Source organism: Oncorhynchus kisutch, unplaced genomic scaffold, assembly GCF_002021735.2.
Source record: "Oncorhynchus kisutch isolate 150728-3 unplaced genomic scaffold, Okis_V2 scaffold3951, whole genome shotgun sequence".
NCBI classification, from domain to species: Eukaryota; Metazoa; Chordata; class Actinopteri; order Salmoniformes; family Salmonidae; genus Oncorhynchus; species Oncorhynchus kisutch.
Genome location: NW_022265896.1, coordinates 108,202 through 131,910, shown reverse-complemented (window position 1 = coordinate 131,910; position 23,709 = coordinate 108,202). Strand labels below are relative to the sequence as shown.

The window sequence follows — 23,709 nt, the reverse complement described above, 5'->3', positions numbered from 1 at the left end:
CCCTCTCTCTCATTCCCTCTCTCTCTCTCTCTCATTCCCTCTCTCTCTCTCTCATTCCCTCTCTCTCTCTCTCTCTCTCATTCCCTCTCTCTCTCTCTCTCTCTCTCATTCCCTCTCTCTCTCTCTCTCTCATTCCCCCTCTCTCTCTCTCTCATGCCCTCTCTCTCTCTCTCTCATTCCCTCTCTCTCTCAAGTGCTGAAAAACACCCCCACACACATCCACATTCTAACAGTAAAATAACACACAACAATTCCCCCTCTCTCTCTCTCCCTCTCTCATTCCCTCTCTCATTCCCTCTCTCTCTCTCCCTCTCTCAGTCCCTCTCTCTCTCAGTCCCTCTCTCATTCCCCCTCTCTCTCATTCCCTCTCTCATTCCCTCTCTCTCTCTCTCATTCCCTCTCTCTCTCTCTCATTCCCTCTCTCTCTCTCTCTCATTCCCTCTCTCTCTCATTCCCTCTCTCTCTCTCTCTCTCATTCCCTCTCTCTCTCATTCCCTCTCTCTCTCATTCCCGTCTCTCTCTCTCTCATTCCCTCTCTCTCTCTCTCACCCTCTCTCTCTCTCTCCCTCTCTCTCTCTCATTCCCTCTCTCTCTCTCTCTTCCCTCTCTCATCTCTCTTCCCTCTCTCTCTCTCTCATTCCCTCTCTCTCTCTCTCTTCTCTCTCATTCCCTCTCTCGCTCTCTCATTCCCTCTCTCGCTCTCTCATTCCCTCTCTCTCTCATTCCCTCTCTCTCTCTCTCATTCCCTCTCTCTCTCTCTCATTCCCTCTCTCTCCTCTCTCATTCCCTCTCTCTCTCTCTCATTCCCTCTCATTCCCTCTCTCTCTCTCTCTCTCTCTCTCATTCCCTCTCTCTCTCTCTCATTCCCTCTCTCTCTCTCTCATTCCCTCTCTCTCTCATTCCCTCTCTCTCTCATTCCCTCTCTCTTCTCATTCCCTCTCTCTCTCTCATTCCCTCTCTCTCTCTCTCATTCCCCCTCTCTCTCTCTCCTCATTCCCTCTCTCTCTCTCTCTCTCTCTCTCTCTCTCTCATTCCCTCTCTCTCTCTCTCATTCCCTCTCTCTCTCATTCCTCTCTCTCTCTCATTCCCTCTCTCTCTCTCATTCCCTCTCTCTCTCTCTCATTCCCTCTCTCTCTCTCTCATTCCCCTTCTCTCATTCCCTCTCTTCTCTCTCATTCCCTCGCTCTCTCTCTCATTCCCTCTCTCTCTCATTCCCTCTCTCTCTCTCTCTCTCTCTCATTCCCTCTCTCTCTCATTCCCTCTCTCTCTCTCATTCCCTCTCTCTCTCTCTCTCTCTCTCTCTCATTCCCTCTCTCTCTCTCTCTCTCTCTCTCTCATTCCCTCTCTCTCTCTCTCTCATTCCCTCTCTCTCTCTCATTCCCGCTCTCTCTCAAGTGCTGGAAAACACCCCCACACACATCCACATTCTAACAGTAAAATAACACACAACAATTCCCCCTCTCTCCTCTCTCCCTCTCTCATTCCCTCTCTCTCATTTCCCTCTCTCATTCCCTCTCTCTCTCTCCCTCTCTCATTCCCTCTCTCTCTCATTCCCTCTCTCATTCCCCCTCTCTCTCTCTCATTCCCTCTCTCATTCCCTCTCTCTCTCTCTCATTCCCTCTCTCTCTCTCTCTCTCATTCCCTCTCTCTCTCATTCCCTCTCTCTCTCTCTCTCATTCCCTCTCTCTCTCTCATTCCCTCTCTCTCTCATTCCCTCTCTCTCTCTCTCATTCCCTCTCTCTCTCTCTCATTCCCTCTCTCTCTCTCTCATTCCCTCTCTCTCTCTCTCTCTCTCTCTCTCTCATTCCCTCTCTCTCTCTCTCATTCCCTCTCTCTCTCTCTCATTCCCTCTCTCATTCCCTCTCTCATTCCCTCTCTCTCTCTCTCTCATTCCCTCTCTCTCTCTCTCATTCCCTCTCTCTCTCATTCCCTCTCTCTCTCATTCCCTCTCTCTCTCATTCCCTCTCTCTCTCATTCCCTCTCTCTCTCTCTCATTCCCTCTCTCTCTCTCTCTCTCCATTCCCTCTCTCTCTCTCTCATTCCCCCTCTCTCTCTCTCTCTCTCTCTCTCTCTCTCTCTCTCATTCCCTCTCTCTCATTCCCTCTCTCTCAGTCCCTCTCTCTCTCTCTCTCATTCCCTCTCTCTCTCTCTCTCATTCCCTCTCTCTCTCTCATTCCCTCTCTCTCTCTCATTCCCTCTCTCTCTCATTCCCTCTCTAACTGTTTACGATACACACAAGAGCTAGGAGGACCTAGTTGAGGGCAGTGGGTGTGTCCAGTACGGAGCGTTGAGAACCAAACAGAGAGTCCAGGGCCCTATTCCCTACGTAGTGTACTGCTGCAGACCAGGGCCTACCGGGCTTAAGGTACTGCTATACAGGGAACAGGGTGTGATTTGGGAGTAAACCCTAGGACTTATCGAATACACGGCGAGTGGACTGGATCACATCATGACTGGGATCATGAGAGCCTGGAGATGTTGTCAGGTTGCTGCTGGGAGTGGTTAGAGGAGGAGGAGTCTGGAGGACATGGCTGGCTCTCATTGGCCCGTTGTCTTCAGTGTCATCATTTGAAGGCTTGTCTTCTTCATCAGTTTGCTCCAAAGGTGGAGGGGGGGGGGGGCTATTTGGATTCACCCAAATAAACACTGGAAATAGAATGACAAAGACTGGTTAGTGGAGTTAACAGACTGGTTAGTGGAGGTAACAGACTGGTTAGTGGAGGTAGCAGACTGGTTAGTGGAGGTAGCAGACTGGTTAGTGGAGGTAACAGACTGGTTAGTGGAGGTAACAGACTGGTTAGTGGAGGTAGCAGACTGGTTAGTGGAGGTAACAGACTGGTTAGTGGAGGTAACAAACTGGTTAGTGGAGGTAACAGACTGGTTAGTGGAGGTAACAGACTGGTTAGTGGAGGTTGGTGGACGTAACAGACTGGTTAGTGGAGGTTGGTGGAGGTAACAGACTGGTTAGTGGAGGTAACAGACTGGTTAGTGGAGGTTGGTGGAGGTAACAGACTGGTTAGTGGAGGTTGGTGGATGTAACAGACTGGTTAGTGGAGGTTGGTGGAAGGTAACAGACTGGTTAGTGGAGGTTAGTGGATGTAACAGACTGGTTAGTGGAGGTAACAGGCTGGTTAGTGGGAGGTAACAGACTGGTTAGTGGAGGTTGGTGGATGTAACAGACTGGTTAGTGGAGGTAACAGACTGTTTAGTGGAGGTTGGTGGATGTAACAGACTGGTTAGTGGAGGTTGGTGGATGTAACAGACTGGTTAGTGGAGGTAACAGACTGGTTAGTGGAGTTTGGTGGATGTAACACACTGGTTAGTGGAGGTAACAGACTGGTTAGTGGAGGGAACAGACTGGTTAGTGGAGGTTAGTGGGATGTAACAGACTGGTTAGTGGAGGTTAGTGGAGGTAACAGACTGGTTAGTGGAGGTTGGTGGAGGAAACAGACTGGTTAGTGGAGGTTGGTGGAGGAAACAGACTGGTTAGTGGAGGTAACAGACTGGTTAGTGGAGGTTGGTGGATGGAACAGACTGGTTAGTGGAGGTTAGTGGACGTAACAGACTGGTTAGTGGATGTAACAGACTGGTTAGTGGAGGTTGGTGGATGTAACAGACTGGTTAGTGGAGGGTGGTGGAGGTAACAGACTGGTTAGTGGAGGTTGGTGGATGTAACAGACTGGTTAGTGGAGGTTAGTGGAGGTTGGTGGATGTAACAGACTGGTTAGTGGAGGTTGGTGGATGTAACAGACTGGTTAGTGGAGGTTGGTGGATGTAACAGACTGGTTAGTGGAGGTTGGTGGATGTAACAGACTGGTTAGTGGAGGTTGGTGGAGGTAACAGACTGGTTAGTGGAGGTAACAGACTGGTTAGTGGAGGTTGGTGGATGTAACAGACTGGTTAGTGGAGGTTGGTGGAGGTAACAGACTGGTTGGTGGAGGTTAGTGGACGTAAGAGACTGGTTAGTGGATGTAACAGACTGGTTAGTGGAGGTTAGTGGATGTAACAGACTGGTTAGTGGAGGTTGGTAGATGTAACAGACTGGTTAGTGGAGGGTGGTGGATGTAACAGACTGGTTAGTGGAGGTTGGTGGATGTAACAGACTGGTTAGTGGAGGTTGGTGGATGTAACAGACTGGTTAGTGGAGGTAACAGCCTGGTTAGTGGATGTAACAGACTGGTTAGTGGAGGTAACAGACTGGTTAGTAGAGGTTGGTGGATGTAACAGACTGGTTAGTGGAGGTTGGTAGATGTAACAGACTGGTTAGTGGATGTAACAGACTGGTTAGTGGAGGTAACAGACTGGTTAGTGGAGGTTGGTGGATGTAACAGACTGGTTAGTGGAGGTAACAGACTGGTTAGTGGAGGTAACAGACTGGTTAGTGGAGGTAACAGACTGGTTAGTGGAGGTAACAGACTGGTTAGTGGATGTAACAGACTGGTTAGTGGATGTAACAGACTGGTTCGTGGAGGTAACAGACTGGTTAGTGGATGTAACAGACTGGTTAGTGGAGGTAACAGACTGGTTAGTGGAGGTTGGTGGATGTAACAGACTGGTTAGTGGAGGTTGGTAGATGTAACAGACTGGTTAGTGGATGTAACAGCCTGGTTAGTGGAGGTAACAGACTGGTTAGTGGAGGTTGGTGGATGTAACAGACTGGTTAGTGGATGTAACAGACTGGTTAGTGGAGGTAACAGACTGGTTAGTGGAGGTAACAGACTGGTTAGTGGATGTAACAGACTGGTTAGTGGATGTAACAGACTGGTTAGTGGAGGTAACAGACTGGTTAGTGGAGGTAACAGACTGGTTAGTGGAGGTTGGTGGATGTAACAGACTGGTTAGTGGATGTAACAGACTGGTTAGTGGAGGTAACAGACTGGATAGTGGAGGTTGGTGGATGTAACAGACTGGTTAGTGGAGGTAACAGACTGGTTAGTGGATGTAACAGACTGGTTAGTGGATGTAACAGACTGGTTAGTGGAGGTAACAGACTGGTTAGTGGATGTAACAGACTGGTTAGTGGAGGTAACAGACTGGTTAGTGGAGGTTGGTGGATGTAACAGACTGGTTAGTGGAGGTTGGTAGATGTAACAGACTGGTTAGTGGATGTAACAGCCTGGTTAGTGGAGGTAACAGACTGGTTAGTGGAGGTTGGTGGATGTAACAGACTGGTTAGTGGATGTAACAGACTGGTTAGTGGAGGTAACAGACTGGTTAGTGGAGGTAACAGACTGGTTAGTGGATGTAACAGACTGGTTAGTGGATGTAACAGACTGGTTAGTGGAGGTAACAGACTGGTTAGTGGAGGTAACAGACTGGTTAGTGGATGTAACAGACTGGTTAGTGGAGGTAACAGACTGGTTAGTGGAGGTTGGTGGATGTAACAGACTGGTTAGTGGAGGTTGGTAGATGTAACAGACTGGTTAGTGGATGTAACAGACTGGTTAGTGATCCACACAGCATGAGGGGGTCTTCGATCTCACACTAAGGGGTGAGACATACACAGGAATGAAACGAACAGGAAACCTAAATGAATAGAGTGTGGCCTTACATTGTCTTGACCCCCAAGGCAGGGCGGTTTAGAACTGCCAGCGCTGCTGGGGTCACACTGTAACAGACGCACGATGGAGGGGTCACTTTAGCCCCTTTAATGAACTCTTCCAGAGACAGTTTACCTGGAGAAACACAACAGGAGACAGTCAGGTTAGATTAACCTTTAATGAACTCTTCCAGACACAGTTTACCTGGAGAAAACACTAGACATGAGTATATATCATTATCAAATAGAGACCTTGACGTTTGGACACCAAACTGAAAACCATTGAGTAAGTAGGTCCTCAACTGGTGGAAACCCTAGAAGTCAAATGTGGATTTATTAACAGGTGGGATTATTAACAGGTGGTAACCTAGAAGTCAGATGTGGGATTATTAACAGGTGGTAACCCTAGTAGTCAGATGTGGGATTATTAACAGGCGGTAACCCTAGTAGTCAGATGTGGGATTATTAACAGGTGGTAACCCTAGTAGTCAGATGTGGGATTATTAACAGGTGGATTATTAACAGGTGGTAACGCTAGTAGTCAGATGGGGATTATTAACAGGCTGGGATTATTAACAGGTGGTAACCCTAGTAGTCAGATGTGGGATTATTAACAGGTGGGATTATTAACAGGTGGTAACCCTAGTAGTCAGATGTGGGATTATTAACAGGTGGGATTATTAACAGGTGGTAACCCTAGTAGTCAGATGTGGGATTATTAACAGGTGGTAACCCTAGTAGTCAGATGTGGGATTATTAACAGGTGGTAACCCTAGTAGTCAGATGTGGGATTATTAACAGGTGGTAACCCTAGAAGTCAGATGTGGGATTATTAACAGGTGGGATTATTAACAGGTGGTAACCCTAGTAGTCAGATGTGGGATTATTAACAGGTGGGATTATTAACAGGTGGTAACGCTAGAAGTCACTAAATGCTAACAAGCGAAAACATACATACATACACTAATTGCAAAGACAAACAAATCCATCTCATAAAGTTATACAACCATAGTTAGCTAGTAGTTACTGGATGTAGAGTTATATAACCATAGTTAGCTAGTAGTTACTGGATGTAGAGTTATACAACCATAGTTAGCTAGTAGTTACTGGATGTAGAGTTATACAAGCATAGTTAGCTAGTAGTTACTGGATGTAGAGTTATACAACCATAGTTAGCTAGTAGTTACTGGATGTAGAGTTATACAACCATAGTTAGCTAGTAGTTACTGGATGTAGAGTTATACAAGCATAGTTAGCTAGTAGTTACCGGATGTAGAGTTATACAAGCATAGTTAGCTAGTAGTTACCGGATGTAAAGTTATACAAGCATAGTTAGTAGTTACCGGATGTAAAGTTATACAAGCATAGTTAGCTAGTAGTTACCGGATGTAGAGTTATACAACCATAGTTAGCTAGTAGTTACCGGATGTAAAGTTATACAAGCATAGCTAGTAGTTACCGGATGTAAAGTTATACAAGCATAGCTAGTAGTTACCGGATGTAGAGTTATACAAGCATAGCTAGCTAGTAGTTACCGGATGTAAAGTTATACAAGCATAGCTAGCTAGTAGTTACCGGATGTAAAGTTATACAAGCATAGCTAGTAGTTACCGGATGTAAAGTTATACAAGCATAGTTAGTAGTTACCGGATGTAGAGTTATACAAGCATAGCTAGCTAGTAGTTACCGGATGTAAAGTTATACAAGCATAGCTAGCTAGTAGTTACCGGATGTAGAGTTATACAAGCATAGCTAGCTAGTAGTTACTGGATGTAGAGTTATACAAGCATAGTTAGCTAGTAGTTACCGGATGTAGAGTTATACAAGCATAGCTAGCTAGTAGTTACCGGATGTAAAGTTATACAAGCATGCAAAGGATGTAAAGGAAATGTAAACACTAACACGGTGTACCATATACCAATACACTAACACGGTATACCCTATACCAATACACTAACACGGTATACCCTATACCAATACACTAACACGGTATACCCTATACCAGTACACTAACACGGTATACCCTATACCAATACACTAACACGGTATACCCTATACCAATACACTAACACGGTATACCCTATACCAGTACACTAACACGGTATACCCTATACCAGTACACTAACACGGTATAACCCTATACCCTATACCAATACACTAACACGGTATACCCTATACCAGTACACTAACACGGTATACCCTATACCCCTATACCAGTACCACTAACACGGTATACACTATACCAGTACACTAACACGGTATACCCTATACCAGTACACTGACACGGTATACCCTATACCAGTACACTAACACGGTATACCCTATACCAATACACTAACACGGTATACCCTATACCAGTACACTAACACGGTATACCCTTTACCAGTACACTAACACGGTATACCCTATACCCTATACCAATACACGACCACGGTATACCCTATACCAATACACTAACACGGTATACCCTATACCAGTACACTAACACGGTATACCCTATACCAATACACTAACACGGTATACCCTATACCAGTACACTAACACGGTATACCCTATACCCTATACCAGTACACTAAACACGGTATTACCCTATACCAGTACACTAACACGGTATACCCTATACCAATACACTAACACGGTATACCCTATACCAGTACACTAACACGGTATACCCTATACCAGTACACTAACACGGTATACCCTATACCCTATACCAGTACACTAACACGGTATACCCTATACCAGTACACTAACACGGTATACCCTATACCAATACACTAACACGGTATACCCTATACCAGTACACTAACACGGTATACCCTATACCAGTACACTAACACGGTATACCCTATACCCTATACCAATACACGACCACGGTATACCCTATACCAATACACTAACACGGTATACCCTATACCAGTACACTAACACGGTATACCCTATACCAATACACTAACACGGTATACCCTATACCAGTACAGTAACACGGTATACCCTATACCCTATACCAATACACTAACACGGTATACCCTATACCAGTACACTAACACGGTATACCCTATACCAGTACACTAACACGGTATACCCTATACCAGTACACTAACACGGTATACCCTATACCAATACACTAACACGGTATACCCTATACCCTATACCAATACACTAACACGGTATACCCTATACCAGTACACTAACACGGTATACCCTATACCAGTACACTAACACGGTATACCCTATACCAGTACACTAACACGGTATACCCTATACCAATACACTAACACGGTATACCCTATACCCTATACCAATACACTAACACGGTATACCCTATACCAGTACACTAACACGGTATACCCTATACCAGTACACTAACACGGTATACCCTATACCAGTACACTAACACGGTATACCCTATACCCTATACCAGTACACTAACACGGTATACCCTATACCAGTACACTAACACGGTATACCCTATACCCTATACCAATACACTAACACGGTATACCCTATACCCTATACCAATACACTAACACGGTATACCCTATACCAGTACACTAACACGGTATACCCTATACCAGTACACTGACACGGTATACCCTATACCAGTACACTAACACGGTATACCCTATACCAATACACTAACACGGTATACCCTATACCAGTACACTAACACGGTATACCCTTTACCAGTACACTAACACGGTATACCCTATACCCTATACCAATACACGACCACGGTATACCCTATACCAATACACTAACACGGTATACCCTATACCAGTACACTAACACGGTATACCCTATACCAATACACTAACACGGTATACCCTATACCAGTACACTAACACGGTATACCCTATACCCTATACCAGTACACTAACACGGTATACCCTATACCAGTACACTAACACGGTATACCCTATACCAATACACTAACACGGTATACCCTATACCAGTACACTAACACGGTATACCCTATACCAGTACACTAACACGGTATACCCTATACCCTATACCAGTACACTAACACGGTATACCCTATACCAGTACACTAACACGGTATACCCTATACCAATACACTAACACGGTATACCCTATACCAGTACACTAACACGGTATACCCTATACCAGTACACTAACACGGTATACCCTATACCCTATACCAATACACGACCACGGTATACCCTATACCAATACACTAACACGGTATACCCTATACCAGTACACTAACACGGTATACCCTATACCAATACACTAACACGGTATACCCTATACCAGTACAGTAACACGGTATACCCTATACCCTATACCAATACACTAACACGGTATACCCTATACCAGTACACTAACACGGTATACCCTATACCAGTACACTAACACGGTATACCCTATACCAGTACACTAACACGGTATACCCTATACCAATACACTAACACGGTATACCCTATACCCTATACCAATACACTAACACGGTATACCCTATACCAGTACACTAACACGGTATACCCTATACCAGTACACTAACACGGTATACCCTATACCAGTACACTAACACGGTATACCCTATACCCTATACCAGTACACTAACACGGTATACCCTATACCAGTACACTAACACGGTATACCCTATACCCTATACCAATACACTAACACGGTATACCCTATACCCTATACCAATACACTAACACGGTATACCCTATACCAGTACACTAACACGGTATACCCTATACCAGTACACTAACACGGTATACCCTATACCAGTACACTAACACGGTATACCCTATACCAGTACACTAACACGGTATACCCTATACCAGTACACTAACACGGTATACCCTATACCAATACACTAACACGGTATACCCTATACCAGTACACTAACACGGTATACCCTATACCCTATACCAATACACTAACACGGTATACCCTATACCCTATACCAATACACTAACACGGTATACCCTATACCCTATACCAGTACACTAACACGGTATACCCTATACCAGTACACTAACACGGTATACCCTATACCAATACACTAACACGGTATACCTTATACCAGTACACTAACACGGTATACCCTATACCAATAAACTAACACGGTATACCCTATACCAATACACTAACACGGTATACCCTATACCCTATACCAGTACACTAACACGGTATACCCTATACCAATACACTAACATGGTATACCCTATACCCTATACCAATACACGGTATACCCTATACCCTATACCAGTACACTAACACGGTATACCCTATACCAGTACACTAACACGGTATACCCTATACCAGTACACTAACACGGTATACCCTATACCAATACACTAACACGGTATACCCTATACCCTATACCAATACACTAACACGGTATACCCTATACCCTATACCAATACACTAACACGGTATACCCTATACCAGTACACTAACACGGTATACCCTATACCAATACACTAACACGGTATACCCTATACCCTATACCAATACACTAACACGGTATACCCTATACCCTATACCAGTACACTAACACGGTATACCCTATACCAGTACACTAACACGGTATACCCTATACCAATACACTAACACGGTATACCCTATACCCTATACCAATACACTAACACGGTATACCCTATACCCTATACCAGTACACTAACACGGTATACCCTATACCAGTACACTAACACGGTATACCCTATACCAGTACACTAACACGGTATACCCTATACCAATACACTAACACGGTATACCTTATACCAGTACACTAACACGGTATACCCTATACCAATAAACTAACACGGTATACCCTATACCAATACACTAACACGGTATACCCTATACCCTATACCAGTACACTAACACGGTATACCCTATACCAATACACTAACATGGTATACCCTATACCCTATACCAATACACGGTATACCCTATACCCTATACCAGTACACTAACACGGTATACCCTATACCAGTACACTAACACGGTAACCCTATACCAGTACACTAACACGGTATACCCTATACCAATACACTAACACGGTATACCCTATACCAGTACACTAACACGGTATACCCTATACCAATACACTAACACGGTATACCCTATACCCTATACCAGTACACTAACACGGTATACCCTATACCCTATACCAGTACACTAACACGGTATACCCTATACCAGTACACTAACACAGTATACCCTATACCCTATACCAATACACTAACACGGTATACCCTATACCAGTACACTAACACGGTATACCCTATACCAATACACTAACACGGTATACCCTATACCCTATACCAATACACTAACACGGTATACCCTATACCCTATACCAGTACACTAACACGGTATACCCTATACCAGTACACTAACACGGTATACCCTATACCAGTACACTAACACGGTATACCCTATACCAATACACTAACACGGTATACCTTATACCAGTACACTAACACGGTATACCCTATACCAATAAACTAACACGGTATACCCTATACCAATACACTAACACGGTATACCCTATACCCTATACCAGTACACTAACACGGTATACCCTATACCAATACACTAACATGGTATACCCTATACCCTATACCAATACACGGTATACCCTATACCCTATACCAGTACACTAACACGGTATACCCTATACCAGTACACTAACACGGTATACCCTATACCAGTACACTAACACGGTATACCCTATACCAATACACTAACACGGTATACCCTATACAGTACACTAACACGGTATACCCTATACCAATACACTAACACGGTATACCCTATACCCTATACCAGTACACTAACACGGTATACCCTATACCCTATACCAGTACACTAACACGGTTATACCCTATACCAGTACACTAACACAGTATACCCTATACCCTATACCAATACACTAACACGGTATACCCTATACCAGTACACTAACACGGTATACCCTATACCAATAAACTAACACGGTATACCCTATACCAATACACTAACACGGTATACCCTATACCCTATACCAGTACACTAACACGGTATACCCTATACCCTATACCAATACACGGTATACCCTATACCCTATACCAGTACACTAACACGGTATACCCTATACCAGTACACTAACACGGTATACCCTATACCAGTACACTAACACGGTATACCCTATACCAATACACTAACACGGTATACCCTATACCAGTACACTAACACGGTATACCCTATACCAATACACTAACACGGTATACCCTATACCCTATACCAGTACACTAACACGGTATACCCTATACCAGTACACTAACACGGTATACCCTATACCCTATACCAATACACTAACACGGTGTACCCTATACCCTATACCAATACACTAACACGGTGTACCCTATACCCTATACCAGTACACTAACACGGTATACCATATACCAATACACTAACACGGTATACCCTATACCAATAAACTAACACGGTATACCCTATACCAATACACTAACACGGTATACCCTATACCCTATACCAGTACACTAACACGGTATACCCTATACCCTATACACTAACACGGTATACCCTATACCCTATACCAGTACACTAACACGGTATACCCTATACCCTATACCAGTACACTCCCACACTAATGTGTGGATGAGATGAGATGTACCATCTCTGTTGGTGTCCATCTGTCTGAAGATCTTCTCTGTCCTCTTCTCTGGAGTAGACTCGTCCTCTGGCATCTTCATCACAGACGACACCATCTTATAGATTGCCTGGAGAATAAACACACAGACACCATCTTATAGATTGCCTGGAGAATAAACACACAGACACCATCTTATAGATCACCTGGAGAATTAAACACACAGACACCATCTTATAGATATCCTGGAGAATTAAACACACAGACACCATCTTATAGATATCCTGGAGAATTAAACACACAGACACCATCTTATAGATATCCTGGAGAATTAAACACACAGACACCATCTTATAGATCGCCTGGAGAATAAACACACAGACACCATCTTATAGATCACCTGGAGAATTAAACACACAGACACCATCTTATAGATATCCTGGAGAATTAAACACACAGACACCATCTTATAGATATCCTGGAGAATTAAACACACAGACACCATCTTATAGATATCCTGGAGAATTAAACACACAGACACCATCTTATAGATATCCTGGAGAATTAAACACACAGACACCATCTTATAGATATCCTGGAGAATTAAACACACAGACACCATCTTATAGATATCCTGGAGAATTAAACACACAGACACCATCTTATAGATCGCCTGGAGAATAAACACACAGACACCATCTTATAGATTGCCTGGAGAATAAACACACAGACACCATCTTATAGATATCCTGGAGAATTAAACACACAGACACCATCTTATAGATATCCTGGAGAATTAAACACACAGACACCATCTTATAGATATCCTGGAGAATTAAACACACAGACATCCTGGAGAATTAAACACACAGACACCATCTTATAGATCACCTGGAGAATTAAACACACAGACACCATCTTATAGATCGCCTGGAGAATTAAACACACAGACACCATCTTATAGATATCCTGGAGAATTAAACACACAGACACCATCTTATAGATATCCTGGAGAATTAAACACACAGACACCATCTTATAGATATCCTGGAGAATTAAACACACAGACACCATCTTATAGATATCCTGGAGAATTAAACACACAGACACCATCTTATAGATTGCCTGGAGAATAAACACACAGACACCATCTTATAGATCGCCTGGAGAATTAAACACACAGACACCATCTTATAGATATCCTGGAGAATTAAACACACAGACACCATCTTATAGATCGCCTGGAGAATAAACACACAGACACCATCTTATAGATCGCCTGGAGAATAAACACACAGACACCATCTTATAGATTGCCTGGAGAATTAAACACACAGACACCATCTTATAGATTGCCTGGAGAATAAACACACAGACACCATCTTATAGATATCCTGGAGAATTAAACACACAGACACCATCTTATAGATATCCTGGAGAATTAAACACACAGACACCATCTTATAGATATCCTGGAGAATTAAACACACAGACACCATCTTATAGATATCCTGGAGAATTAAACACACAGACACCATCTTATAGATATCCTGGAGAATTAAACACACAGACACCATCTTATAGATCGCCTGGAGAATTAAACACACAGACACCATCTTATAGATCGCCTGGAGAATTAAACACACAGACACCATCTTATAGATCACATGGAGAATTAAACACACAGACACCATCTTATACCCTGAACAAAAATATAAACACAACATGTAAAATGTTGGTCCCATGAGCTGAAATAAAAGATCCCAGAAATGTAAAACGAACAACGAACAGTCTGTAAAAAAAATAAAAATAAATAAATATGGAGCGATAATATTTTTGTTCAATATAGATGTCTACAAATAACAATGAATCTCTAAATGTTCCATGATGATAAAATGAGATCTTCAACCTGCAACACGGTCTGGAAGGATCTATTGGAGGAATATGGTCCAGACTACGGCTCTGCAACACGGTCTGGAAGGATCTATTGGAGGAATATGGTCCAGACTACGGCTCTGCAACACGGTCTGGAAGGATCTATTGGAGGAATATGGTCCAGACTACGGCTCTGCAACACGGTCTGGAAGGATCTATTGGAGGAATATGATCCAGACTACGGCTCTGCAACACGGTCTGGAAGGATCTATTGGAGGAATATGGTCCAGACTACGGCTCTGCAACACGGTCTGGAAGGATCTATTGGAGGAATATGGTCCAGACTACGGCTCTGCAACACGGTCTGGAAGGATCTATTGGAGGAATATGGTCCAGACTACGGCTCTGCAACACGGTCTGGAAGGATCTATTGGAGGAATATGGTCTGGAAGGATCTATTGGAGGAATAAGGTCCGGGCCACGGCTTTGACATTGTCATGAAATACTTGAATCCCTAGTCAATTATATTTCTCTAAGTCTTTCTCTGCTAGATACATGACCATAGCAAAGTCTTTAGAGTGAACGACCTGTTGAAACAGTACATGTAGCAGAGGGACTGTCTACCAGCGGGCTGGGACTGGTCTGGGACTGGGAGCTGGGACTGGTCTTGGACTGGGAGCTGGGACTGGGAGCTGGGACTGGTCTGGGACTGGGCTGGGAGCTGGGACTGGGAGCTGGGACTGGGAGCTGGGACTGGTCTGGGACTGGGAGCTGGGACTGGTCTGGGACTGGGAGCTTGGACTGGGAGCTAGGACTGGGAGCTTGGACTGGGAGCTAGGACTGGTCTGGGACTGTCTGCCAGTGGGCTGGGAGCTCGGATTGGTCTGGGACTGTCTGCCAGCAGCTAGGACTGGTCTGGGACTGTCTGCCAGCAGCTAGGACTGGTCTGGGACTGTCTGCCAGCAGCTAGGACTGGTCTGGGACTGTCTGCCAGCAGCTAGGACTGGTCTGGGACTGTCTGCCAGCAGCTAGGACTGGTCTGGGACTGTCTGCCAGTGGGCTGGGAGCTCGGATTGGTCTGGGACTGTCTGCCAGCAGCTAGGACTGGTCTGGGACTGTCTGCCAGCAGCTAGGACTGGTCTGGGACTGTCTGCCAGCAGTTAGGACTGGTCTGGGACTGTCTGCCAGTGGGCTGGGAGCTCGGATTGGTCTGGGACTGTCTGCCAGCAGCTAGGACTGGTCTGGGACTGTCTGCCAGCAGCTAGGACTGGTCTGGGACTGTCTGCCAGCAGCTAGGACTGGTCTGGGACTGTCTGCCAGTGGGCTGGGAGCTCGGATTGGTCTGGGACTGTCTGCCAGCAGCTAGGACTGGTCTGTCTTATGGATAAAGACAGTGATGCTGCTGTTTAGACAAGTGTTTCATTACAGATCTGGCCAGTTTCTGTAACATTTTAACGAGGAGTTAACATGAGTATATATTTCAATAGACAGTGGTATGTGTAGCTAGTCTAAGCATTGTAGGTGAAGATCATACAGGAGTGAAAGCCAACAGTAAGATATGTTGCTGATCAACAAATAATCAGTCAACATGAACCACGCTACAGAGGACAACCAGTTGGTACAACCTACTGAAGGTCAAATCTCACCTCTACCATCTCAGACCTCCTCATGTCTGTTCCTATCTCACCTCTACCATCTCAGACCTCCTCATGTCTGTTCCTGCCTCACCTCTATCATCTCCACCATCTCAGACCTCCTCATGTGTCTGTTCCTATCTCACCTCTATCATCTCCACCATCTCAGACCTCCTCATGTGTCTGTTCCTGCCTCACCTCTATCATCTCAGACCTCCTCATGTGTCTGTTCCCGTCTCACCTCGATCATCTCAGACCTCCTCATGTGTCTGTTCCTGCCTCACCTCTATCATCTCAGACCTCCTCATGTGTCTGTTCCTGCCTCACCTCTACCATCTCAGACCTCCTCATGTGTCTGTTCCTGCCTCACCTCTACCATCTCAGACCTCCTCATGTCTGTTCCTGCCTCACCTCTACCATCTCCACCATCTCAGACCTCCTCATGTGTCTGTTCCTGCCTCACCTCTACCATCTCAGACCTCCTCATGTCTGTTCCTGCCTCACCTCTACCATCTCCACCATCTCAGACCTCCTCATGTGTCTGTTCCTGTCCAGGTCGTGCATACCGTGCCTACAAATAACTCACACCAGAACTACAAATCCCAGCTCTCTGTTCCTGCCTCACCTGTATCATCTCAGACCTATAACTCACACCAGAACTACAAATCCCAGCTCTTTGTTCCTGCCTCACCTGTACGATCTCCAGCATCTCAGACCTCCTCATGTGTCGGTTCCCGTCCAGGTCGTGTATAATGTGCCTACAAATAACTCACACCAGAACTACAAACCCCAGCTCTCTGTTCCTGCCTCACCTGTACGATCTCCAGCATCTCAGACTTGCTGATGTATCCGTTCCCGTCCAGGTCGTACATGCTGAAGGCCCACTTCAATTTCTGCTCCAGCTTGCCCCGCGACGTGACGCTCAGAGCGATGATGAACTCCCGGAAGTCTATGGTCCCGTCCCCGTTGGCGTCGAAGGTGCGGAAGACGTGCTCTGCGAACTTGGAGGCGTCTCCGTAAGGGAAGAAGTTACCGTAGATCTTCTTAAACTCCTCCATGGAGAGGTTCCCGCTGGGGCAGTCCCTCAGGAAGCCCTTATACCACTCCTGGATCTCATGCTCTGTGAAGTCCGTGCTCTCCAGCAGATCCTGCATCACCTCTGGGCGGAGTTTACTGTTCTGCTTCCCCATGACTGGTGGTTACTATAGTAACAGCTGGAAGAGAGAGAGAGGGGAGACAGAAGCTGAGAAAAGGAGAGGAAGATGTCCACTACAGTACTAGTACTGAGGTATGCTATGTTAACCATGATGATAACAGATGTCCACTAGAGTACTAGTACTCGTACTGAAGACGATGATGATAACAGTTGTCCACTACAGTACTAGTACTGAGGTATGTTATGTTAACCATGATGATAACAGATGTCCACTACAGTACTAGTACTGAGGTATGTTATGTTAACCATGATGATAACAGATGTCCACTAGAGTACTAGTACTGAGGTATGTCATGTTAACCATGATGATAACAGCTGTCCACTAGAGTACTAGTACTGAGGTATGTCATGTTAACCATGATGATAACAGCTGTCCACTAGAGTACTAGTACTGAGGTATGTTATGTTAACCATGATGATAACAGATGTCCACTACAGTACTAGTACTGAGGTATGTTATGTTAACCATGATGATAACAGATGTCCACTACAGTACTAGTACTCGTACTGAAGACCATGATGATAACAGCTAACAGAAATAACTAAATGTTAGCTGTATGTTGACGGCTGTACAGAGAAATTAGAGATGCACATCCTACATGACACAGGAGAAGAAAAAGGACCCAAAACGTATGTTTGGTTGTTTGCACAGAAAGCTTCATTAGAAGACTACTTATCAGAGCAGCAAAGTAAGCAGACAGAACAGTATCTCTCTACTGCTATGCAACCAAACCGCCTGTATCCTTTTAAGGTACCCTCATTGTGGAACGAGGGAGAAGTGGACTTCACTGTGCCCAGGAGTCTTCACATGCTCAAATGTAACCAAACATATTGTTCTGTCTGAAGTGATGGAATATTCCATGCAGACAGACACAAATATGTCCATGTACTGAACGTAAGGCTGTAGGAAACACATGGAGACAGACACTACTGAACCTACGGCTGTAGGAAACACCTGGAGACAGACACTACTGAACCTACGGCTGTAGAAAACACCTGGAGACAGACACTACTGAACGTATGGCTGTAGAAAACACCTGGAGACAGACACTACTGAACCTACGGCTGTAGAAAACACCTGGAGACAGACACTATTGAACCTACGGCTGTAGAAAACACCTGGAGACAGACACTACTGAACCTACGGCTGTAGAAAACATCTGGAAACAGACACTACTGAACCTACGGCTGTAGAAAACACCTGGAGACAGACACTACTGAACCTACGGCTGTAGAAAACACCTGGAGACAGACACTACTGAACCTACGGCTGTAAAAAACACCTGGAGACAGACACTACTGAACCTACGGCTGTAGAAAACACCTGGAGACAGACACTACCAAACGGGTACGGCTGTAGAAAACACCTGGAGACAGACACTACTGAACGGGTACGGCTGTAGAAAACACCTGGAGACAGACACTACTGAACGGGTACGGCTGTAGAAAACACCTGGAGACAGACACTACTGAACCTACGGCTGTAGGAAACACCTGGAGACAGACACTACTGAACGGGTACGGCTGTAGAAAACACCTGGAGACAGACAATACTGAACCTACGGCTGTAGAAAACACCTGGAGACAGGCACAGAAAGCTTCATTAAAAGACTACTTATCAGAGCAGCAAAGTAAGCAGACAGAACAGTATCTCTCTACTGCTATGCAACCAAACCGCCTGTATCCTTTTAAGGTACCCTCATTGTGGAACGAGGGAGAAGTGGACTTCACTGTGCCCAGGAGTCTTCACATGCTCAAATGTAACCAAACATATTGTTCTGTCTGAAGTGATGGAATATTCCATGCAGACAGACAGACAGACACAAATATGTCCATGTACTGAACGTAAGGCTGTAGGAAACACCTGGAGACAGACACTACTGAACCTACGGCTGTAGAAAACACCTGGAGACAGACACTACTGAACGTATGGCTGTAGAAAACACCTGGAGACAGACACTACTGAACCTACGGCTGTAGAAAACACCTGGAGACAGACACTACTGAACATACGGCTGTAGAAAACACCTGGAGACAGACACTACTGAACGTACGGCTGTAGAAAACACCTGGAGACAGACACTACTGAACCTACGGCTGTAGAAAACACCTGGAGACAGACACTACTGAACCTACGGCTGTAGAAAACACCTGGAGACAGACACTACTGAACCTACGGCTGTAGAAAACACCTGGAGACAGACATTACTGAAGGTACGGCTGTAGAAAACACCTGGAGACAGACACTACTGAACCTACGGCTGTAGAAAACACCTGGAGACAGGCCCTACTGAACCTACGGCTGTAAAAAACACCTGGAGACAGACACTACTGAACGTACGGCTGTAGAAAACACCTGGAGACAGACACTACTGAACCTACGGCTGTAGAAAACACCTGGAGACAGACACTACTGAACCTACGGCTGTAGAAAACACCTGGAGACAGACACTACTGAACGTACGGCTGTAGAAAACACCTGGAGACAGACACTACTGAACCTACGGCTGTAGAAAACACCTGGAGACAGACACTACTGAACCTACGGCTGTAGAAAACACCTGGAGACAGACAATACTGAACCTACGGCTGTAGAAAACACCTGGAGACAGGCACAGAAAGCTTCATTAGAAGACTACTACTATCAGAGGAGCAAAGTAAGCAGACAGAACAGTATCTCTCTACTGCTATGCAACCAAACCGCCTGTATCCTTTTAAGGTACCCTCATTGTGGAACGAGGGAGAAGTGGACTTCACTGTGCCCAGGAGTCTTCACATGCTCAAATGTAACCAAACATATTGTTCTGTCTGAAGTGATGGAATATTCCATGCAGACAGACAGACAGACACAAATATGTCCATGTACTGAACGTAAGGCTGTAGGAAACACCTGGAGACAGACACTACTGAATGTAAGGCTGTCGAAAACACCTGGAGACAGACACTACTGAACGCTAGCTTGCCTAGAGAACACACTGAGTGGACTTGATAAAGGTGCTGTGATCATACTACTAACAGTTGACAGATCGATGAGTCATACTACAGAACTATAACAGTTGACAGATCGATGAGATCGATGAACCTACGGCTGTAGAAAACACCTGGAGACAGACACTACTGAACGTACGGCTGTAGAAAACACCTGGAGACAGACACTACTGAACCTACGGCTGTAGAAAACACCTGGAGACAGACACTACTGAACGGGTACGGCTGTAGAAAACACCTGGAGACAGACAATACTGAACGGGTACGGCTGTAGAAAACACCTGGAGACAGACACTACTGAACCGGTACGGCTGTAGAAAACACCTGGAGACAGACACTACTGAACCTACGGCTGTAGGAAACACCTGGAGACAGACACTACTGAACGTAAGGCTGTAGAAAACACCTGGAGACAGACACTACTGAACCTACGGCTGTAGAAAACACCTGGAGACAGACACTACTGAACCTACGGCTGTAGAAAACACCTGGAGACAGACACTACTGAACCTACGGCTGTAGAAAACACCTGGAGACAGACACTACTGAACCTACGGCTGTAGAAAACATCTGGAGACAGACACTACTGAACGTACGGCTGTAGAAAACATCTGGAAACAGACACTACTGAACCTACGGCTGTAGAAAACACCTGGAGACAGACACTACTGAACCTACGGCTGTAGAAAACACCTGGAGACAGACACTACTGAACCTACGGCTGTAGAAAACACCTGGAGACAGACACTACTGAACCTACGGCTGTAGAAAACACCTGGAGACAGACACTACTGAATGTAAGGCTGTCGAAAACACCTGGAGACAGACACTACTGAACGCTAGCTTGCCTAGAGAACACACTGAGTGGACTTGATAAAGGTGCTGTGATCATACTACTAACAGTTGACAGATCGATGAGTCATACTACAGAACTATAACAGTTGACAGATCGATGAGATCATACTACAGAACTATAACAGTTGACAGAGCGATGAGTCATACTACAGAACTATAACAGTTGACAGATCGATGAGTCATACTACAGAACTATAACAGTTGACAGATCGATGAGTCATACTACAGAACTATAACAGTTGACAGAGAAATGAGTCATACTACAGAACTATAACAGTTGACAGATCGATGAGTCATACTACAGAACTATAACAGTTGACAGAGTGATGAGTCATACTACAGAACTATAACAGTTGACAGAGCGATGAGTCATACTACAGAACTATAACAGTTGACAGAGCGATGAGTCATACTACAGAACTATAACAGTTGACAGAGCGATGAGTCATACTACAGAACTATAACAGTTGACAGAGCGATGAGTCATAAGTCACCACTAAAAGCTACCTGGCTCCTTCCTCCTCATGATGAGACAAGAGAAGTAAATTCACAAAATCCACCACTTCAGAGCAAGACACCACTTCATAACAAACTCAACTTCACAAAGCTCATAAGTCATTTTACCGCTCAAGAGAAACAAGACACACCAAGTTCAGCACCAAACCCAACTTCATCAAGTTCCTAAGGGGTTTCCGGATGGGCCTTACACAGTGCAGCTCTAGAGAAGGGCTGGTAGAACGTCTACATTGTACCAGACAGAGCTGAGGCCTTACACAGTGCAGCTCTAGAGAAGGGCTGGTAGAACGTCTACATTGTACCAGACAGAGCTGAGGCCTTACACAGTGCAGCTCTAGAGAAGGGCTGGTAGAACGTCTACTATGTACCAGACAGAGCTGAGGCCTTACACAGTGCAGCTCTAGAGAAGGGCTGGTAGAACGTCTACTATGTACCAGACAGAGCTGAGGCCTTACACAGTGCAGCTCTAGAGAAGGGCTGGTAGAACGTCTACTATGTACCAGACAGAGCTGAGGCCTTACACAGTGCAGCTCTAGAGAAGGGCTGGTAGAACGTCTACTATGTACCAGACAGAGCTGAGGCCTTACACAGTGCAGCTCTAGAGAAGGGCTGGTAGAACGTCTACTATGTACCAGACAGAGCTGAGGCCTTACACAGTGCAGCTCTAGAGAAGGGCTGGTAGAACGTCTACTATGTACCAGACAGAGCTGAGGCCTTACACAGTGCAGCTCTAGAGAAGGGCTGGTAGAACGTCTACTATGTACCAGACAGAGCTGAGGCCTTACACAGTGCAGCTCTAGAGAAGGGCTGGTAGAACGTCTACTATGTACCAGACAGAGCTGAGGCCTTACACAGTGCAGCTCTAGAGAAGGGCTTGTGTGTAGTTCACATACACTTAGGTTGGAGTCATTAAAACTCGTTTTTCAACCACTCTACAAATGTCTTGTTAACAAACTATAGTTTTGGCAAGTCGGTTAGGACATCTACTTTGTGCATAACACAAGTCATTTTTCCAACAATTGTTTACAGAAAGATTATTTCACTTATTCACTGTATCACAATTCCAGTGGGTCAGAAGTTTCCATACACTAAGTTAACTGTGCCTTTAATTCCAGAAAATTATGTCATGGCTTTAGAAGCTTCTGATTGGCTAATTGACATAATTTGAGTCAATTGGAGGTGCACCTGTGGATGTATTTCAAGGCCTACCTTCAAACTCAGTGCCTCATTGCTTGACAAATCAAAAGAAATCAGCCAAGACCTCAGAAAAAGAACTGTAGACCTCCACAAGTCTGGTTCATTTAATTTCCAAACGCCTGAAGGTACCATGTTCATCTGTACAAACAATAGTTACGCAAGTCTAAACACCATGGGACCACATTCCACATTCTTAAAATAAAGTGGTGAGCTTAACTGACCTAAGACACGGAATTTTTACTAGGATAATATG

The 23,709-nt window shown here is 44.9% G+C and overlaps 1 protein-coding gene across 6 annotated transcripts in view; it reads right to left on the bottom strand.

Moving 5' to 3' along the window:
- Positions 1-2,012: 2,012 nt before the first annotated feature.
- LOC116372468 (neurocalcin-delta A-like) overlaps positions 2,013-23,709 on the bottom strand; it is a 94,990-nt gene continuing 73,293 nt past the window's right edge. For 5 of the 6 annotated variants that reach the window (XM_031821273.1, XM_031821268.1, XM_031821270.1 and 2 more), the window contains 4 exons: positions 17,497-17,898; positions 13,200-13,305; positions 5,552-5,675; positions 2,119-2,646 (listed from right to left, as the gene is read on the bottom strand). In XM_031821273.1, coding sequence (XP_031677133.1) covers positions 2,622-2,646; positions 5,552-5,675; positions 13,200-13,305; positions 17,497-17,874 — 633 coding nt within the window. In that variant the 5' untranslated portion in view covers positions 17,875-17,898 and the 3' untranslated portion in view covers positions 2,119-2,621. Of the gene's footprint in view, positions 2,647-5,551; positions 5,676-13,199; positions 13,306-17,496; positions 17,899-23,709 lie in introns of all 6 variants that reach the window. The other variant, XM_031821271.1, reaches the window with a different exon arrangement.